We start from the raw sequence: 20,301 nt of genomic DNA on the forward strand, positions 1-20,301 counted from the left end.
ACAAAAAACGTCAAAGTAATGTTTAGTTGAAATGAGGCTTGTAGCAACAGACACAATTTAGGGCATTAACAAAATAACTACTCACCGTTGCTGCCAAAATCTAAAGATATGATTGTGTCTCCAGCGGCTGGGGCCAGCAAAGTTAAAGCATCAGGTTCCTTCTTAAGTTTGTCAAAGAGGCTACTTGTATCTTCTGATTCAACTTTGGTGAATAGCTGAGTCATTTTCATATCTGAAGATTCAACTGGTTTAAGGACACATTCTGTTTGTTGAAGGGAGAAAATCAAGTCGTGCTGAATAATACCACTGTCAAAACAAGAGAAATTAGTAATTCACAAATGAGCACTTGACACAGTGAGGGGAAGGGGGACTGTGAAAAAGTCTTAAAAAATTCTGCTTTATGGACAGGAACATTTTAGGATTTCTTGAGATGCATGATCACTCACGTGTACTTTGTCACATTTAGGGTTTTAAAATGCTATTACAAAATAAAGACCCAATACAATGCACAGTATGCAGCCATAAAAAAGAATGAAATCATGTTCTTTGCAGCAACATGGATGCATCCAGAGACCATTATCCTAAGTGAGATAACCCAGACACAGAAAACCAAATGCTGCATGCTGTCACTTGTAAGTGGGAGCTAAACATTGGGTTACTTGTGGACATAAAGATGGCATCAACAGACACTGAGGACTACTAGGAGAGAGGGGCAAGGGTTGAACAACTGTTGGGTATTATGCTCACTATCTGGGTGACAGGATCAATTGTACCCCAAACCTCAGCATCACATGATATACCCATGTAACAAACCTATGTATGTATCCCCTGAATCAAATATAAAAGTTGAAATTAAAAAAAAAAATTCCCAGTACAAGATAATTTGACTAATTTCAGTTAAGAATTTCAGATATCTAGGCTGGGCACAGTGGCTCATGCCTGTAATCCCAGCACTTTGGGAGGCTGAGGCAGATGGGTCGCTTGAGCCTGGGAGTTCAAGAGCCTGGCCAACATGGCAAAACCCTGTCTCTACTAAAAATACAAAAAATTAACCCGGTGTGGTGGTGCACGTCTGTAGTCCCAGCTACTTGAGAGGCTGAGGCACGAGAATTGCTTGAGCTCAGGAGGTGGAGTGAGCCAAGATCACGCCACTGCATTCCAGCCTGGGCGACAGAGTGAGACTCCGTCTCACAAAAAAAAAAAAAAAGAAAGAAAGAATTTCAGATATCCTTTGGGAAGAGTGACGATGACAAGGCAATTTGTAGTCAAGTACATGAAGGACACCAACAAATCTTCAGAATTGTGCTGACACACGTTATGAAATTGGCACAAAAGAACTCTTTGGCATCAACATATGAGGCATGATCTAAGGATAGTCCTAAGAGAGGGGCCATATTTTCTTTGGTGGTAAGAACATAAGGTGATACCACCTACAGGACAGGGTTGAAGAGGGATGATGAGCAGCAGTTTATCTTCACGAGTGGCTTAAATGTAAATTACTCCTTTAATTAACATATTAAATGTTCACTATCTGAGATGAACTGAGAATGCAAAGATTAACCTTAAGAACCAAAGATTGACCTTAAGAAATTTATAACCCAGTGTGAAAGTAGATATGTAAACAATTAAAATACACTGTGATAACTGCTAAAATAGAGAAGGCTTGCTTCACTGAGAAGCTAACGAGCTGGTACTTGGGATCAAGTGGCATTTGCTAGGCAGACTGGGGTGTGAGGAAGAGAAAGACATTCCAAGTGGAAGATTCATACATAATGGTAAAGTCACAAAAGAACTCTGTGGCACTAATATAAAAACATTAAAGGATGGTGTCAGAAGTGGCAAAAATAAAAACTGGCCAAAGTCTTCCTAAGAGGGGTGACCCTAGATTTTAAAGGGAAGGCTAAATCTCTGATGCATGAGTATGATGGTAAACAAGGATGCTATACACCTAGGCAAGTGTTTATCTTGGAAGTGATAAAAAGATCACTAAAATTCTAAGGAAAATAAGATGATGAGATATCCACACTAGAAAGCTTAGCCTGGCAGTAATGGGCAAGGTGGACTAGAAGGTGGTAATAATGTGGACAGGTAGACTAGATGGGGCAGGAGTCTGGTAAAATAGATCAAATTAAAGATTAAATTGTGATGTACATAATATTCACAAGCCAAAGAGCTAAGTGAAAAGTTCATGAATATACAAGAGCCATGTATTACATCATACAGCTTATTAATCTCATAGAATTTCGTTTACTTTTCATTATAACCTTCTGAACGATTATCTACATAGATGAAATTCAGAAAAATGAAGAGACTTCCCCAAGGTCAGGGAGCTAATGAGTGCTAGAGCTATGATACAAACGTAGGTCAGTATTCTTCCTACAAAAACAACAGAGCTGTCTTGAGATAATATATGCCGATACCTGTATAAGTAGACCAAACCAGTCGATGGATCTGGTGTTTTTTTCATGGTCTTTTTAAAAATAGGAGTGAAGGTATGGGGATAGACAACTACTGACAGTATTTAGTGGTATCACTGTAGAATAGCTGGACTGGAAACCTAGGTCAGAGTACAGAAAATAATAATTTGGTAGAGATGTAAAAGAATTAAAATTTGGCCGGGCGCGGTGGCTCAAGCCTGTAATCCCAGCACTTTGGGAGGCCGAGACGGGCGGATCACGAGGTCAGGAGATCGAGACTATCCTGGCTAACACGGTGAAACGCCGTCTCTACTAAAACATACAAAAAAGTAGCCAGGCGAGGTGGCAGGCGCCTGTAGTCCCAGCTACGTGGCAGGCTGAGGCAGGCGAATGGCGTGAACCTGGGAGGCGGAGCTTGCAGTGAGCTGAGATCCGGCTACTGCACTCTAGCCTGGGTGACAAAGCGAGACTCTGTCTCAAAAAAAAAAAAAAAAAAAAAAAAAAAAAAGAATTAAAATTTAGTTAATATTTATAATCTTATCTTCCTATAAATGAACAGAGTATCCAAAAAGAATCACTATTTATTCCCCAAAAACGTTTATTTCTCAAACTTACCTCACAACATAATTCACACATACAATGCACTGTGGTTGAGAGTTCTTGGTGTTATATATAACAGTTGCTTGAGTTTCAACCCAGACATATCCACCTCTTTTGGCAAGCATCCTGTACTGTCCTGTGGTGACTTGTCCTTTAGTAAACACTAGGGGGGAAAAGGAAAAAGAATCATGCAAAGAAAATATTGTAACTTTGAATTTTCAATTAAATGAACAGATGCTGAATGTTGATCATTGTTTTAGAAAACAAATGTTTATTTAGTGGAATCAGTTGTAACTGCTTAAATTCAGACAGTGTGTCCCAGAATAGCTGAAAATATACCCATTTCCTTTTTCAAATCCCCTAAATAAAACTCCTTTGCTGCCAATGAGCTAAGTGAAGAGTTCATGAATATACAATCTTCAGTAACTAAAATTCCTTTAATGACTTAGGTTGAAAGTGTAAGATTAGAGAATAATCAGTAGCCTTTTTCAAGAAAATGGTGCCACAATAACTTCCTTAAATTCTGACTAAAGTTTCCAGAGAACCAAAGATACTTTAAAAAGCTGTACGTAGCATATTTAAATATAAATTGATACCACATTGTAAGTATTTTGGCAATTTAGGCAATTTAAATTAAATATTGATTTGGGAGAAAGTACTGAATAAATCCTAATGATGGTATTATTTTGAGGATTGGGGGGTCCTGACTGCAGACTTGGATTTACTCTTGAGTTCAAGGCTCATCAATCACACAAACTCAGTGATATTCAGGTATCCTCAATCACAGTCAGAAGTCATGCATAGGTACAGATTAAACAGGTGAGATAGTCCAAAGTTTAACTTACCTTGGGATCTTAACATTCATTTGAGTAAAATTCAGAATCAAATCTTATGTCAAAGGTACTTGTTAAGGGTGACTATAGTCAAAAACAATTTAATCGTACATTTTAAAGTAACTAAAAGAGGCCAGGTACCAGGGCAGGTGGATAACCTGAGGTCAGGAGTTTGAGAACAGCCAGGTCAATATTGCGAAACCCCGTCTATACTAAAAATACAAAAATTAGCCAGGCATGGTGGTACACACCTATAATCCCAGCTACTTGGGAGGCTGAGGCAGGAGAATCTCTTGAACCCGGGAGGCAGGGGTTGCAGTGAGCCAAGATTGCTCAACCGCACTCCAGCCTGGCCGAGAGTGAGATCCTGTCTCAAAAGAAAAAAAAATAAAATAAAATAACCAAAAGAGTATAACTGGATTGTTTGTCACACAAGATAATGCTTGAGGTGATAGGTACTCCATTTATCCTTATGTATTGCATACCTGTATCAGAATATCTCATGTAACCCATAAATATACACTCCCATAAATATACACACATAACTATGCACTTACAAATATTTTAAAAAATGCTACTTATTATCAAATGTGATGTTCACTACCTTCACATTCATTGATTGTACAAATATTTCCTGAGTGCCTTTTACATACCAACCACTGTTCTGAGTATTTATGTGAATTCTGAAAATTATGCTATTCAATACTCTATAATATTTGGATTTTCAAGTCTTTGTATTTAAAATGCCAGCAAGTTTTGTCAATGATTAAATGATTCCATTTTTACTGATATTTGTTGCAACAAATACAAAACACAAAATGGTCAAGATCTGTACTGAATAGGCCTGTTAACACATTTAGTCTGGGAAGACTGGTTCATTTTAACCAGAGAATTCGATGGGTAGCCAAACTGTACAGAGGTTGCAACAGTTAAGTAATTAGAATATCTCTGAGTTCTTCCATTGTACTTACTATCATGATGAGTTTTGGTCAGATGATCAGAGTCCAAAGCATGATAATATTCATAAATTGAGCGGCCTAAAAGTTCTTCTGGCTCATATCCCATCAATTCGGTAATTCTGTTAGTAAAAAATACAAGATTTAAGAAAAAAAGGGAGACTAACTGATAAAAAATTTTCTTCTCCCAAGTTAACTGATAAGCATTAATCTTATGGACAAGTGAATTTTCAAAAATAAAGAGCATCCTCCTTTGCTTAGAATAAATTTACACCTCACCTTTAGGAACTACAGTTATTAAATGCAATACCACACATTTCTTTAAGTCCTCTATGTTCGTTCTGTTATTTAACTCTTTTATCCTCTTCACCCAAACTTGTTACCTATTCTTTTTTTTTTGAGACAAATTTTCCCTCGTGTTGCTTAGGCTGGAGCACAATGGCATGATCTCGGCTCACCGCAACCTCCACCTCCCGGGTTCAAGTGATTCCCCTGTCTCAGCCTCCTGAGTAGCTGGGATTACGGGCATGTGCCCAGCTAATTTTGTATTTTTAGTAGGGACGGGGTTTCTCCATGTTGGTCAGGCTGGTCTTGAACTCCTGACCTCAGGTGATCTGCCCGCCTCGGCCTCCCAAAGTACTGGGATTACAGGCGTGAGCCAACGTGCCCGGCCTACTTGTTACCTATTCTTACCACATCTCATTATACATACTTTTGGTAACAAGGCAGGGTATTAATAAACAGATAAGAAGTACTACTAAATTAAATGGTAAAAGTTATAAAGGCAGTCACTGACACTTATTTTAAAATATAGATAAAATCTATAACATTTTTTCATAAAGCCAAATGCTTTATGTAGTAACTTTTAAGCCCCTAGGCAACACCTCACTCTGAGAAATCAATAGCCACTACACAATTCTATTATCATCAACCAAAGAGCATCTACACTAAATGGGAACTAAAGGAATTATGTTGGTTTTAGAAGATGCTCTTGTACTCAGTTTAGTTTTTGGCATTACGTGAAATTATGGGGGTAATTTCAGATAAAACAATATTTCAAATGACAACAGATTGGAAAACAATCCCATTACCCTATCTATCTCGCTGGCAGAGAGTAGACCTTTATTTAAGACAGAGACTAGAGCTTATTCTCTCTAAGCAGTATGTAACGGCAACCATGACATGAGAAAGAGAAAGCTATCTTCTTAGTACCATGCTGAACAGAAATACTCTCTTCTCAAGTCTTTCTAGGAGCAAAACGTGAGTTAAGCTTTTAGATTCTCAGCCTTTAGATTTCAGAGGACTTTCTTACTGAGGTGCAAGCAAACCTTATATAACATGCTGTGTGTGGGAAAAAAACCCCACTTAACTACAGGAAGGACATAGCCAAGATATCCTATAAAGGTATAAAAGTAACATTGCTTGTGTTCTCACACTTAAAGGCAAGATCTTCCATAGTTTATTACAAAATAAATACATAAATGAAAAGCTGATTTGTCAAAACCCAAACCAAACTCAGCCCAAACCCTCAATTCTTTACAAAGGGCCATCTCTAAACACAGCAACACCAGGTGGCAGCATTATAAAGGAAAACATGTTTTTAAACAAAATCAGTCATATTTCTTGAAATTATGCTTTAAAAATAATTTTAATTGGTCTTATATTTTTCTGTTTAAATAAAATCCCCATGGAATTAAAGACTTTTTCACTATTCAAATCTTAATATGCCCATGTGTGCCTGGCATTATTCTAGGTATGAAAATGCAAAGACAAAACTCAACATGTGGCTAATCTTCCAGTAGATGTACTGTACTACTTAGGAAATAATGTGATAAATGCAGTGATGAGAATCTATTCCATGGAATCCTATCCATGCAAAGGAATGGTAGAATGAGGAACAGCCTCTTATAGGAGACTTATGACTAGAGAGAGACAAAGGAAAGGCAAAACCACTTTCAGGAAAAAGGTACGGCATAAGCAAAAGATTTTTAAAAATGTTTAATGTGGTGCGGGTAACAAAGATTCTATAATATGGTTAGTGGAGAGAGATATGAGATGATGCTGAAGAAGTAGGTAGGGGGATCAGATTAATGAGGGTCTTGTTTATATTGTCATAGGAAGCTGATTTAATCTAATGTCCATCAGTGCTTCTCAATCTGAGGTGTGTCTATCACTAAAAGATACCAGAAAGTCAAAAATATCAACTGTATATGCTTTCCTAGAAGGTCAGTTTTACACATATTGAAGCAAAAAAGGTGAAGTTAATTTAACTTTAGAGAATTACATAGGTTATATTCTGTACCAAAGGGGTCGGGGTGTCCAGAAAATATGACCAAAGTGTTTTTAATGGACTAGGAAACCCGTGATCTAAAGCAGTATACAACTCATTTATTTTGAGGTAGGAACTATTCATCTTCATTTCTACTTTAGTCCCATGAACACAGTAGATGCTCAAATAAAATGTTGAATAATTTTAAATGATTATTACTGAGTATAGTAAATAGCAGCTATTTGTGGAATATTTTGGAATTTAGGAGCTTGATATGTTAGATTTTCTTAAAATTGAGTAAAATTTTTTCCATAGCTTGGTTCTCAGGAGTTATAGATGTGAGAAGTTCTTGGAAAGAGCTCTAAATCAGAAAATAACAGTCTGTTGGTCAAACTCAAAACTGTTTTGGTTGATATATGAGCTGACTGTCTTTACTGTTACCTCCTGTCATGATCATTTTGCTAATTTTCTGCTATAACTAAAGGGTAATGTCACTCCCTTTCTCATTTTTGCTCCATTACCTTCCTTTCTCCCTGGCCTCCCCTCTACTTTGTTACCTTAAGTTTTCAAAAAAATAAAAAATAATTTCTCAAAATAGGATGGAAATCTCTGTTCCATCATACATTTACATGAATACTAGTAGTAAAACCTTAAAATCTTAGCTTTTCTATATTCATTTTCTTAAAGTTGACACCAGTAGTGAAGCATTCACTATGCGCACTAGGCACTCAACAGACTTCTTTAATCCTCATAACATCCTTCTGAGGTATGTTTTTTTTTTTGAGATGGAGTCTCACTCTGTCTCCCAGGCTGGAGTGCGGTGGTACAATCTTGGTTCACTGCAACCTCCGCCTCCTGGATTCAAGCAATTCGCCTACCTCAGCCTCCCAAGTAGCTGGGATTACGGACACGTGCCCCCATACCCAGCTAATTTTTGTATTTTTAGTAGAGATGCGGTTTTACCATGTTGGACAGGCTGGTCTCAAACTCCTGACCTCAGATGATCCACCCGCCTCGTCCTCCCACAGTGCTAGGATTATAGGCATAAGCCACCGCACCCGGCCATGATTCTTATTTTATAGATAAGGAATGTGAGTTTTACAACGATTAAGTACCAAGGCCAAGGCCACATTGTAAGTATCAGAGCTGCAAGCCATAAGTGAATATAACATGTGATTCTAAAGACAGAGCTCTGTCATATTTCCTTATCCAATGGGGTGGGGTTTCTTGTCTACTTTATATTATGGCTAAGTGCTTAAACTGGTTTTCTCATATAATCTTCAAGTTAGTATTATGAAGAAACTGATGCTTACAGACAAGAACTAAGAACTAATGTGTCCAAGATCATTTGTATATAGGCAGCAAAGCCAGGATTTGGCAGTCAGACTACAGAACCTATGTCCCCTTTAGCTACTATACTATACTATAGCCTTATAGTAAAAAATGAGACAAGCAGTACGATAGTAGAATAAATGCTAACAAAAGAGGTATGTACAAGGAACAGTGCAGCTTCTTCTTGAAGGAACAAGGAAAGCCCCACAAAGGAGTAGATGCGCTTGGAAGGTAAGTATGTGTTAAGAAGTGAAGAAAATGTCATTACAGAACAGGAAGGAAAGTATGTGCAAAGGCAGTAAGAAAGTGGTCCCCAACCTTTCTGGCACCAGGGACAGGTTGTAGAAGACAATTTTTCCACAGATGGGGGTGGGGATGGTTTCAGGATGAAACTGTTCCACCTCAGATCATCAGGCACTGGTCGAGATGGTTTTCATAAGGGGCACACAACCTAGATCCCTCACGTGCAGTTCACAGTATTTTGCCACTCCCATGAGAATCTAATGCTGCCTCTGATCTGACAGCAGGTGAAGCTCAGGTGGGAATGCTCACCACTCACCTGCTATGCAGCCGGGGTCCTAACAGTCTGCGGACCAGTACTGGGGGTTGGGGACCACTACACTAAGACATTAAAACACCATGGGGAGCTCTCTAGCTATAGAGCGGTGGCGGCCACATCAGAATAAGTAGTCCCTCTTCCTCTTGACTAATCTGGAGAAGTAGGCAAGGGCCAGAGCATAAATATCTTTGTTTGCCATGCTAAGTTTAGATTGTATTGTGTAGGTCTATTTTTTTTCAGTCTTTTAAAATGCACATCTTCTTTTGATAAATGAAAATTTACTTCCCTCATCTAGTATTTTTATAAACAAAATATTTTTGTGTGCAAAGATGAAGGGAAGCATTTGAGGCATTTTCAACAACAGAATGACATGATCTGATTTTCACATTAGGACACCCACTTTCTGGCAACTTGGATGAAAGATTACAAGGGTACAAATCTGTTGGCAAAAGGGCAGCTATGCCAACAACTCAAGTCAAGGGTAATAATGAGCTAATGAATTCAATGGCAGGAGTGCAAGGATGGAAAGGAGGAAATCGATCAAGAGATATATGTAGATAGTAAATCTGTAAGATTTAGACATCAACTGTATGTAGCCAATGAATGTAAAAGAAAAGTTAAGGATGACTTCCAAAGTTTTGTTGGAGTCATGGGCATATGGTGGTGTATTAACCATGATAAGCGTTATAGGAAGAAAAGCAGTTTTTGATGATGATGTTGTTTGGGGGCAGTAGTGGTACAGTTCAGTTACAGAAATACTTAGTTTACAATACAGAAGAATATCCAGATAGAAATATTAAGTTGGCAATTAAATAGAATTAGTTACAGAAAGAAATGTGGGAAATAGTGATAGAAACCATGGGCAAGATTAAAGCTTCTCAAGGAAAATATGTAGGATGAAGAGATGTACAAACACTTGGCTTTCTAGTCCCCAACCTAAGGTAATCTATCTTTGCTCAAAATACACACTGCATATTTTTGAAATTATCTCTTTAAGTAAGCAGAGCCCCTACTGGGGAAAAGACGACTCATCTTAATTTCTGGATAGCACCTAGTAAAGTAAGCGTTCATAATACAGAGTAAGTGTTCAATAAATGTGGCTGAATTAATTTACAAAGTTAATCTAATATTATAGGATGTATTATTCTGTTTAATTTAGTGGAAAGCATAGTTTAACACTGAGTAATTTTTTTTTTTTTTTTTTTTGAGATGGAGTCTTGCTCTGTCATCCAGGCTGGAGTGTGGTGGTGTGATCTTGGCTCACCGCAACCTCCACCTCCCAGGTTCAAGCGATTCTCCTGCCTAAGCCTCCTGAGTAGTGCCCGCCACCACGCAGTGCTAATTTTTGTATTTTTAGTAGAGATGGGGTTTCACCACATTGGCCAAGCTGGTCTCAAACTCCTGACCTCAGATGATCCATCCCACCGTGGGCCTCAGCCTTCCAAAGTGCTGGGATTACAGGTGTGAGCCACCATGCATGGCCAACACTGAATCTTTGCTACGGTGAATATTCAATAATGCTGTAGACTAATTAAAACTTTCAAATTCACATTTTAGATCTAATTTACCTTTCGTCACAATAAGAAAATTTCATATCCAGGCTGTGTCGACTGAGAAAAGTCTTGCTATCTAGAGGAATTTCAATATTTGATGGGTGAGGAATGGGTTCACAAATCAGCACCAAGCAGGTCATAGGTGGTTTCTTATACCCACACTGAGGTTGGTTACTGTTGGTATCATATACGTGAATATGGCCTGTGCAGTGCAATACCTGTGTATGAAGAAGAAAACAAAGCAGTTAACAAAAATTTTACAATGCTAGGAAAAAAAAAAAAAAAGCAGAGATAAGTTGTTGAGTGTGACATGGCCAGTAAGCTTTGATAAAATTTACTGTCACTAGTGGATTAACCAGGTTTTTGAAAATCAACGAACGTTTTTCCACCACCCATGACCTACTTCCTGCCCAGGGCCTATACATTACTGTTTAAAAAATTCCCCTCATATAAAGTCTAGGCTGCTTTTTCATTCATCTCATCATCCGGGCTGGTTTGATAGTTATTTCTTGCACTGATGACTATGTCTCAACATTGAACAAAGATACAAAACCATGATTAATAGAAAATTAAGCCCTACCAGGATCCAAATATTGTGTGGTTGGCAAAGCCAACTGATTAGGTAAGCCTAGTATACCAGTGCCACAATTCACCTAATTTAAGTTTGTGCCTCAAATTGGCAAATTACTACACGGTTCTGGATTTTGGGAATCATATGCAAATCAGTTGAAGGTATAAATGTTACATAACCAAACACCAAGGAACTGTAAACCTTCCCTCACAATTCTAAAGTTATCTTAATACTGCAATGTCTATGTATAAATAAAGTGTATCATCAATCACAAATAATTTTCACTTACCTTCCATGTTGCAGACTTTATGTTCATAGTTCTTCCTCGGCTAGTTAGGGTACACTTCATTCTGAGAAAAAAGCTTCGCTGTGTGTTTTGTTCTTTACCCTTTTTCACAGGGCCTAATGAAAGCATGAAATAAAGTTTTAAAGCAACTAAATATACAAATTTGTTACAATGAAAGTAGCAAAGTGCCCATCACCTAGATCAACTGAATACCTGTTCAATTAAAAGTCTCAGCATGAACACAGTAATTCATTCCCCTTTTACTCACTCCAGCACACCCAAGAGATCTGACACATACTACTCAGTAGCTCTGATTCCCTGAGTTGACTGAAAGATAATCCGTATTTGGGATAACAGTTAATCATTCAAGCAAGTAAGTTTAGTCAAACTACAGAGAAATATAAAAATGGTATGAGTTTGCTCTTTAACTGTGCTATTGGTACACAAGAATCCCTAAAGAAAGAACTTCAGCAAACTCTTCCTATTCTTTCCTGAATGTGTTAGCTCAATTTCTAATAAGCACTCTATGTATTTACAGAACCTTTAAAATAGCAACTTTCTTTTTAATAACAAATAACATTTTTACATATCTTATTTTTTCCCCTTAATTTATCTAGTAAAGCAGGCAGAAAATTATTTCTACTTTGTTACTATAAGAAAACAACAACAGATCAAATGACTTATCAAAAGTTACAGAAATAGGGCATGGTGGCTCATGCCCGTAATCCCAGCACTTTGGGAGGCTGAGGCAGGAGGATCACTTGAGGTCAGGAGTTCGAGACCAGCCTGGCCAACATGGTGAAACCCTGTCTCTACTAAAAATACAAAAATTAGCTGGGTGTGATGGTGGGTGCCTGTAATCCCAGCTACTCGGGAGACTGAGGCAGTTGAATCACTTGAACCCGGGAGGCGGAGGTTGCAATGAGCTGAGACTATGCCACTGCACTCCAACCTGGGCGACAGAGTGAGAATCCATCTCAAAAAAAAAAAAAAAAAAAAAAAAAAACTACAGAAATAAAGTAAAGTCAGAATTAAGTAAAGTCTATTCACTCCTATTTCAAACCTTCTATAACTAAAAATGAGATTATATTTAGGTGACTAAGGAAATAGCATCTTGCTGGGCATGGTGGCTCATGCCTCATGCCTGTAATCCCAGCACTTTGGAGGCTGAGGCAGGAAGATCACTTGAGGCCAGAAGTTTGAGACCATGCTGGCCATCGTGGTAAAACCCCATCTCTACTAAAAATATAAATATTAGCTAGGTGTGGTGGTGCACGCTTATAATCCCAGCTACTCGGGAGGTTGAGGCGTGAGAATCACTTGAACCCAGGAGGCAGAGGTTGCAGTGAACTGAGATTGTGCCACTGCACTCCAGCCTGGGTGGCAAAGTGAGACACTGTCTAAAAAAAAAAAAAAAAAAAAAAAAAAAAAAGGAAATAGCCTCTTGATTTCATTGGTCAATGTACTTCAAAACACATATAAAAATATTTATTATTTAGAACCTGGACTAGAGATTGCAGGCAATACAAAGATGAGTAAGACACACCACCTTTCCTGAAGAAGTTAAAAATGTAGTAGATATAGTAAGGTCAACAAAAACACAATGTAGAGTTGGTACTTGAGACTTATAAAAATGCTTTAAGGGAGGATAGGGAGAGCTTAGAGGAATAACTTCTAGTCAAGGGGAATCAAGAAGTCCTGCTTAGAAAAAGAGACATTAGAATGTCAGTAAGTAGAGATGGGTTAGAAGGTTCCAGGGAGAAGGAAGAGAATGAAAAGCACAGAGGTAGGAAAAATAGGACATGTTTGAAAAACTGCATATAGTAGTTTGTCCACAATGTAAAGTACACATAGAAGAGTAGGAAGGCAAAGTCAGAAGGGAACGTTAGGGCTGTACTACGGAGGCCTGTGGATGTCCACATGGAGTCCTGCCTAAATATTCAACAAGGGGCTTTTAAAAAGCACAATCAGTAACTTAAGGAAAATTAACTTAGCAGCAATATATATGTTAGAATTACGTGACTGTAATGAGAGGGCTGAGCCAGTAGCAGTAGTATGAGTGAAAAGAATGGTGGTAAAAGACAAATGAAGAGGTAGATCTTAATAGACTTGAAAACGGATGGAAATAAGACAGGAGAGAAAATCAAATCTAGAAATTGTAATGCTAGTATATTGGAAGAACACTGTCAAGTAGAAAAGAAATGAGAGTAAGTTTAAATGTAGGCATGGTTAGCTAGAAATACTGGACTCTTAAGGAACAAGATGAATTCTAGCCTATACTCATTTAATAATGGAACTAGGCAAGATGGGCAGTCCTGGTACTGATGCATGCCACTTGTGTTTACTTAGATAAGAAGTGAATTTGCCCTCCCTGGAAGGATTCAAGAGTATATTTTTAAAAGATGCCATGAGAGCAAAGGGTGGGGGTGGGAGGCGAGGGGAAGGGAGGGAGTGTGGGAGGGAGAGAGAGAGAGAGAGAGAGAATGAGTATGTCGTGTGTGTACGTAGGTGGTGATGGTTGTGGTAGTGGCAGTAAAGATCCACATGCAAAATCCTTTGGGTATGTTCAGTCCTTCATAATCTAAGCTTGAATTATACTGACCTTTGAAAAGAACCCAAGGCCTTTGAATGGGGACCTGCAGATTAATTTAAAAATCAAGGTAACTGAAAAGTACTAGTGTTTTCTTAATGAGGAAAAAAAAAACAACAAACCATTAAAAAAAACCCTAAATTTTAAACTCTCTAAAAATAAGTCTTATTTTGTAATAATTTATAAATTCTAAAGCATTTTTCTAGAATTTATACGGAAGAATGATAGGACTGTTTGTCCTATTATAAACACACCACTGGCTCTCAGTGTATCACTAAAATATGATGCTTTGCAACAGTCCCTAGTTTCTAAAAGAGAAAAATCTGCATTTTAGTTTCCCAATGGAACATCAATAATTCATAACCACATTAGGAATGATTTCAAAATGTTTGTGTGCTTTAAAAAAGAACATTTGGTTCGAAACATACATTTAAACTATATTAAGACTATCTGATTTAGAATAATGCATTAACATCATTACCAAATCAGAACAAGACTTCCTAATATCCATCCATTTATAGTCTAGCCCCAGGGAAGCACTGAGCAGTCAATATAAACCTCAACTCTGCACATTAGAACTCATATATTAAACTCACTGACAGCCCACTTAGGTCCTTGCTCATCGCATATTTACTCCTCCTTCATACAGAATTCTAAAAAGTATGCATTTGTTTTCCAAATTAACAGTAAAAACACAATATGAAATTTAAAAACAGGAGTCAGGTCCCGCTGACAGCGTGAAAAAAGACAGAATGTGAGAATTCAAGAATATGAAAAGCGCTCCAAAGGACTAACGAGTGTGGACTCTGAAGCCAGTCTACTGAAGTTCAGCCCAAGCTCTGCCATTTACTAACCAAATAATGTTGGGAAAGTTACTTAGTAACTCTGTGCCTCAGTTTCCTGGTAAAACAGAAATTGTCTAACAGTTAACTTCACAGGGTTGTTGTGAGGAATAAAGGAGTTAAAAGCATATAAAATAGGAAGAACAGTGTCTTGGCACAGAGCATTCTCTCAATGGAGGTTAGCTATTATTATAATAAATGATATGAAAAAGAAAACCTCAAATATTATACAAAAAATAAATTTGAGGTTGTATAATATAGAAGCAAACAAACATATGCACTTAAATTGGAGAGCAACAAAGGACAGCAGAACATAAGAAATTTTCCTTGTGGTATCTTTCCATCATGAAGAAAAGTTCAATTATGATCAGTATACACTGCTTAAGGAGGCACAAATGTGGAATGACTTGCTTGAATTGTTTTTGTAATTCAAGAGGTACTTTCCAAAAATCTTAGAACACATGATTTTTTAAATAATTACGATCAGTATACACTGTTTAAGAACACACAAATGTAGAAAGACTTTAATTTTTTAATTCACGAGGTACTTTCCAAAAATCTCGGAACACTTGATTATTTTTAACAATTCATTCGTAAGAATTAGCGGTCTTACTGTCTATTTTTGTTAATATGTGGGCCTCCACAATGTAATACTTATAATCTAACTACACGGTCTTGAATTATTGAGAACATCCGAAGAAGTCAGATAAGCAGTTGTTTGTCTTAAAATTCTGGTGAACTTTTTTTTATTGGGCCTTAGACTCAGACTGGCACCTCAACTTTAATGATTCTCTAAAGTCCTATTATCTGCCATTTGTATTATAATTTCTCCATGCCTTAATGGTGTATTTTAATTTTTAACTCCACCAGGTGTGGTGGCTCATGCCTATAATCCTAGCACTTTGGGAGGCTGAGCCGGGAGGATCACTTGAGTCCAGGAGTTCAAGACCAGCCTGGGCAATACAGCGAGAACCCCCATCTCAATTTTTAAAAAAATGGTAGCCTGGGTGATGGCTCATGCCTGTAATCCCAACACTTTGGGAGACTGAGATGAGAGGATGGTTGAAGCTCAGTAGTTCAAGACCAGCCTGAGCACCACAGTAAGACTTGGTCTCTACAAATGATTTTTAAAAAATTAGCTGGGCATGGTAGCACGCGTCTGTGGTCCCAGCTAACTTGGGAGACTGAGGTGGGAGGATCGCTTGAGTCCCAGCAGTAAAGGCTGCAGTGAGCTGATTGTGCCACTGCACTCCAGCACGGGCAACAGAGCGAGACCCCATCTTAAAAAAAAAAAAAAAAAAAAAGGTTATTTATAACTCTCTTGGTCATGATTTTAATTTATTTTTCCATTTTATTTCTCACACATGCACAATTATTTATGCAATTAGGTGGGCTTTCAAAATGAAATTCCTAAAAACTAGAATAATAGTTTTAATGAAGAATAGACTTAACGTTTTATTAAACATGAAATAACATTCTGCCTTAGGTAAGTTACAATAGCAAAGTTTAATAATTAGCAATAGTATCTGATTATGTAAAACCACCTGTCACATTAAATCAAACAGCAGACTTTTCTTACCATTTCTGTGTGTAAGCATTTCTCTCATTTCCTCATGGTCACATGGATGAGTAAAATCAAACACACTGTGTCCAGTTAGTTCAAACTGTAAACACATTTTTAAAAATTAGGGCTATATCATAAAATCATACAAACATATAGGAGGGCTCTTAATATGTGTGCATTTTACCTGAGTTAATCCCATGTATTTGTTCACATTATCAGAAATGTAAATCATGTCACCATCATCTGTGAGAACCATAACAAAACCATCCAAGGCTTTCAAATAAAAGCAATTCATTTGTGCTTTCATTTCATCTTCAATATCCAAATCACCTAAAAAGGGCACAAGAAGAGGAAGATAATTAGTTAAAAAGTTGTACTTAAATAATATTTAGATGTTTTTATAAAGTTTTCTTGCAGATACTTTAATATATATAGCCATTTTAACACAGAACAGTGAAGGCCAGAAGCTAGAAAGACTATAATTAGATGTGCCAGCTGCTTTTCATGATTATTTAAAGTAATGCAGCAAGGCAAACCATAGAAGAAAGAAGAGTCATGTTTTTTATTTACTTATTATTATTATTATTATTGAGATGGAGTCTCACTCTGTTGCCCAGGCTGGAGTGCAGTGGCGCGATCTCGGCTCACTGCAAGCTCCGCCCTCTGAGTTCAAGCGATTCTCCTGCCTCAGCCTCCTGAGTAGCTGGGATTACAGGCACCTGCCAGTGCGCCCATCTAATTTTTTTGTATTTTTGGTAGAGACAGGGTTTCACCATTTTGGCCAGGCTGGTCTTGAACTCCTGATCTCATGATCCACCCACCCCGGTCCTCCCAAAGTGCTGGGATTACAGGCGTGAGCCACCGTGCCCAGCCTGAGTCATGTTTTTCAAAGAAAGAAAGGTAGATGGAACAGGAGAAAAAGGGAAAAAACAAACAAAAAGCCAGTATCTTATTCCTGACTAAAGCTTTAAAAGCAGGTAATAAAAAGGATGATATATTAGAAAAGAATTGGGAGTATGTTTAAGAGAATAAAGCAAAACAAATTACAATGCAAAAAAAAAAAGATTATTTCAAAGAATAACTGATAAGAAAAATATGAAGCTTGATAAAAATAGTAAGAATTACAGAAAAAATTTTAAACATGTACATATCACAATATAAGGAGATATGCAAAATCAAAACATTGCGACCACCTTCTAAAAATAATTTCTATTTACTTCTAACTTCTAATTTTCAGGCCTATTTCTACCCTTGTAAAATAACTCACCAGCATCCAGAAGTTTCCTCACACGCAAATAGCTGATGGTAAGCCTCATAACAGAGGCCTTATCAAGATGCGAGCTCACATTATGTGGAAGTGGCAACTGATGAGCAAGCTCATAAAAAACTTCAGATTCTTTACTTCGCCGAGATCTGGCTGCATCTCGAGACTTTTCTTTTCGACGTTCAGAACTTATCCTACTTAACAACAACAACAAAAAAAATAAGAGATGGAAAGTGTATACAAGTTAGTTTGCCTTAACTTGAATAAAACTACATTTCTGCTTATCACAGAAGGATTAGAAGATGCCATGTAATTAAGTTACATGGAGATTTGTCTACGAGATTAATGTACTTTTATAAAGGACAACTATACAAATTTTGGATTACTGCACACATAAGGAACTCTCACAAAAAGTCCAAAACCAAGCGTTAAACCTGTCGGAAGCAGGCGTTTCCTCCCCAGCATGTGTAACTGGAGAGAATGTTTTTATTTTAGGCAAAAACTTAAAGTAGCCTGTACATCTAAGGCTGTAATTCATAGAATTCAAAAGTAGTCTCAACACAGAGAAACCACGACTAAGGCTAGAGAAACTGCCTAAAGTTGTACATAATAACTTGAAAACAGGAGTTGTTAGCAGGTAGAATGGTAATAGCTACAAACTGATTTCTACTCAAGTTTCTTTAGACTCCAGTACTTTCTCACCGTTTACCTTACCACATGAACAACACTAACAATAAGCTATAGGAACTGATATTAGCAGCTGTAAGCCAGTGCAGGTTGTCTCCTCCCTTAGCAGCCCCTTATCTATTACTGGCACAACAGGTGCCAAATAAATGCAGGAATATGGAAGAAAAAAAGCTGTGGCACACACAATACCCAGAATTTAAAGGGATAGGTTAGCAAAGATAAAGGTGTCAATACAATGACATATCTTCAGGGAACTCTTTCAAGAAGGATGTCAGAGTCAAAGATTTTCATTGTCACACCAAGCAAATCTGTCATCCTTTGCTTAACTGCCTAGTGACATCTAATAGCTTCTTGAATAGCGACAGTTTATGTATGAAAGGTTACCATGTGCCAACATTACCCTGTACTAGGTGCCTAGTTCTCTCACAACAACCTGTAAATAGGTTAAATATTGTCCCTATTTTACAAATGAAGAAACTGGCGTTCAATAGGTTAAAAGTAGCCATTATGTAGCAAATAGGATTTGAATCCAGGTGTTTTTTCACTCTAAAGTCTTTGCTCTTCCACTGTATTTCTCTTCTTAATGGGGAATGCTGCTTCTACTTTAAACATACACATGATCTCCTATGCCCCTGAACTCACTCCTGTTAAATAGGTTCTTCACCAAAAGTTAAAAACCGCTATTATGATTTTGTGAGCATTGGGCAGTATGCTAAGTAAGGACTTTTAGCCAGCATTATTTTACTTAATCCTCCTTACATCCTGTGAATGAAGTACCTAATTGTATCCACCTCAGATCTCTCCTCCTTCCAAATGATCTGCAAAGCTGAAAGGTACAACCATAGAAGCAACATTCTGGACTAACAGGCACAGTTCTCAGCATATGCTCTTGTTACAATATAACATGTTGTATTGTGACAATAGCAATACTAATTTTAGCACTTAAGTTTATGTGCTTACAGGACTTTTATACTTTAATGAGGAATGTAAGCATGTTATTGAACTTTGATACAAAAAACTTCAACTCAAGCATGTAGATCAATTTAACTTGAGTACCTTGAAATTTAAGGTGAGCTATTAAAAACTATTATCTTCATCTGGTTAGATAGATGGTGGAGTAAAAAAAGGAAGAAACTATTATTACTTAAAACTGGTTATATGAATCTATATGAACTATAACTAGTTATATGAACTAGGATTTTCTCAATGCTGTACAATAAAAAAAATTAGTCACTGAGGCTACATGAAAATGCAAATGCCAGCAGTCTATTTTATTTTTCATTTCGCTGCATTGTTCTCTGTAAATGTGTTCAATTTGAACTTAAAAATAAAATGTTATGACTTGATCTGTATAAGCAGAAGAGTAAAATTAAAAAAAATTATGACAATAATAATTCCAGCATACACTGGAGTTCCATACACCATTCCCAGGATGGGGGGTATCTAGCAGGTCCCTATTGGCCCTAACAGAAACTCCCTCACTTCCTCCCCGACCCCCTTAAGTTGTAGGTGAGAGGCAGTGATAGCTGTGGGAAATAGCTTTCTATTTGGTTCAAATAAAGCCTCCAAAATAGAGTGATGATCAATTATCTCATGTTAAACCTGAATATTAGTTCAAATGCCAAAATCAGTCCAGGTGTTCTTTATTACCTAGGCTGGTCTTGAACTCCTAAGCTCAAGCAATTCTCCTGCCTCAGCCTCACAAAAGGCTCAAATTACAGGCTTGCGCCATTGTGCCTAGCCAAAGTATTCAGAATTTTATAAGCAACTTACCATATTTTTTCTGAACCACTCAACTGATGTAAACTACCAATATATTAATGACTACCCAAATGAAACACTTGGTGAAAAATTGAAAACCTTATAATACATGCTATATATGCCTTTTTTTTTTTTTTTTTTTTTTTTTAATGGAGTTCTGATCTTGTCACCCAGGCTGGAGTGCAATGGCAAGATCTCGGTTCACTGCACCACTTCC

At 37.4% G+C, this 20,301-nt stretch overlaps 1 protein-coding gene across 2 annotated transcripts in view; it reads right to left on the reverse strand.

Moving 5' to 3' along the window:
- The window catches only part of HIF1A (hypoxia inducible factor 1 subunit alpha), a 53,386-nt gene that overhangs the window by 11,428 nt on the left and 21,657 nt on the right, over positions 1 to 20,301 (reverse strand). The window contains exons 2-9 of one of the 2 annotated variants that reach the window (XM_050797764.1): positions 17,640 to 17,830; positions 16,557 to 16,702; positions 16,388 to 16,472; positions 11,380 to 11,492; positions 10,535 to 10,737; positions 4,822 to 4,928; positions 3,033 to 3,180; positions 86 to 306 (exon numbers count right to left, since the gene is read on the reverse strand). In XM_050797764.1, coding sequence (XP_050653721.1) covers positions 86 to 306; positions 3,033 to 3,180; positions 4,822 to 4,928; positions 10,535 to 10,737; positions 11,380 to 11,492; positions 16,388 to 16,472; positions 16,557 to 16,702; positions 17,640 to 17,830 — 1,214 coding nt within the window. Of the gene's footprint in view, positions 1 to 85; positions 307 to 3,032; positions 3,181 to 4,821; positions 4,929 to 10,534; positions 10,738 to 11,379; positions 11,493 to 16,387; positions 16,473 to 16,556; positions 16,703 to 17,639; positions 17,834 to 20,301 lie in introns of both variants that reach the window. The other variant, XM_050797763.1, reaches the window with a different exon arrangement.

This window comes from Macaca thibetana, chromosome 7 (assembly GCF_024542745.1).
Source record: "Macaca thibetana thibetana isolate TM-01 chromosome 7, ASM2454274v1, whole genome shotgun sequence".
In the NCBI taxonomy this organism is placed as follows: Eukaryota; Metazoa; Chordata; class Mammalia; order Primates; family Cercopithecidae; genus Macaca; species Macaca thibetana.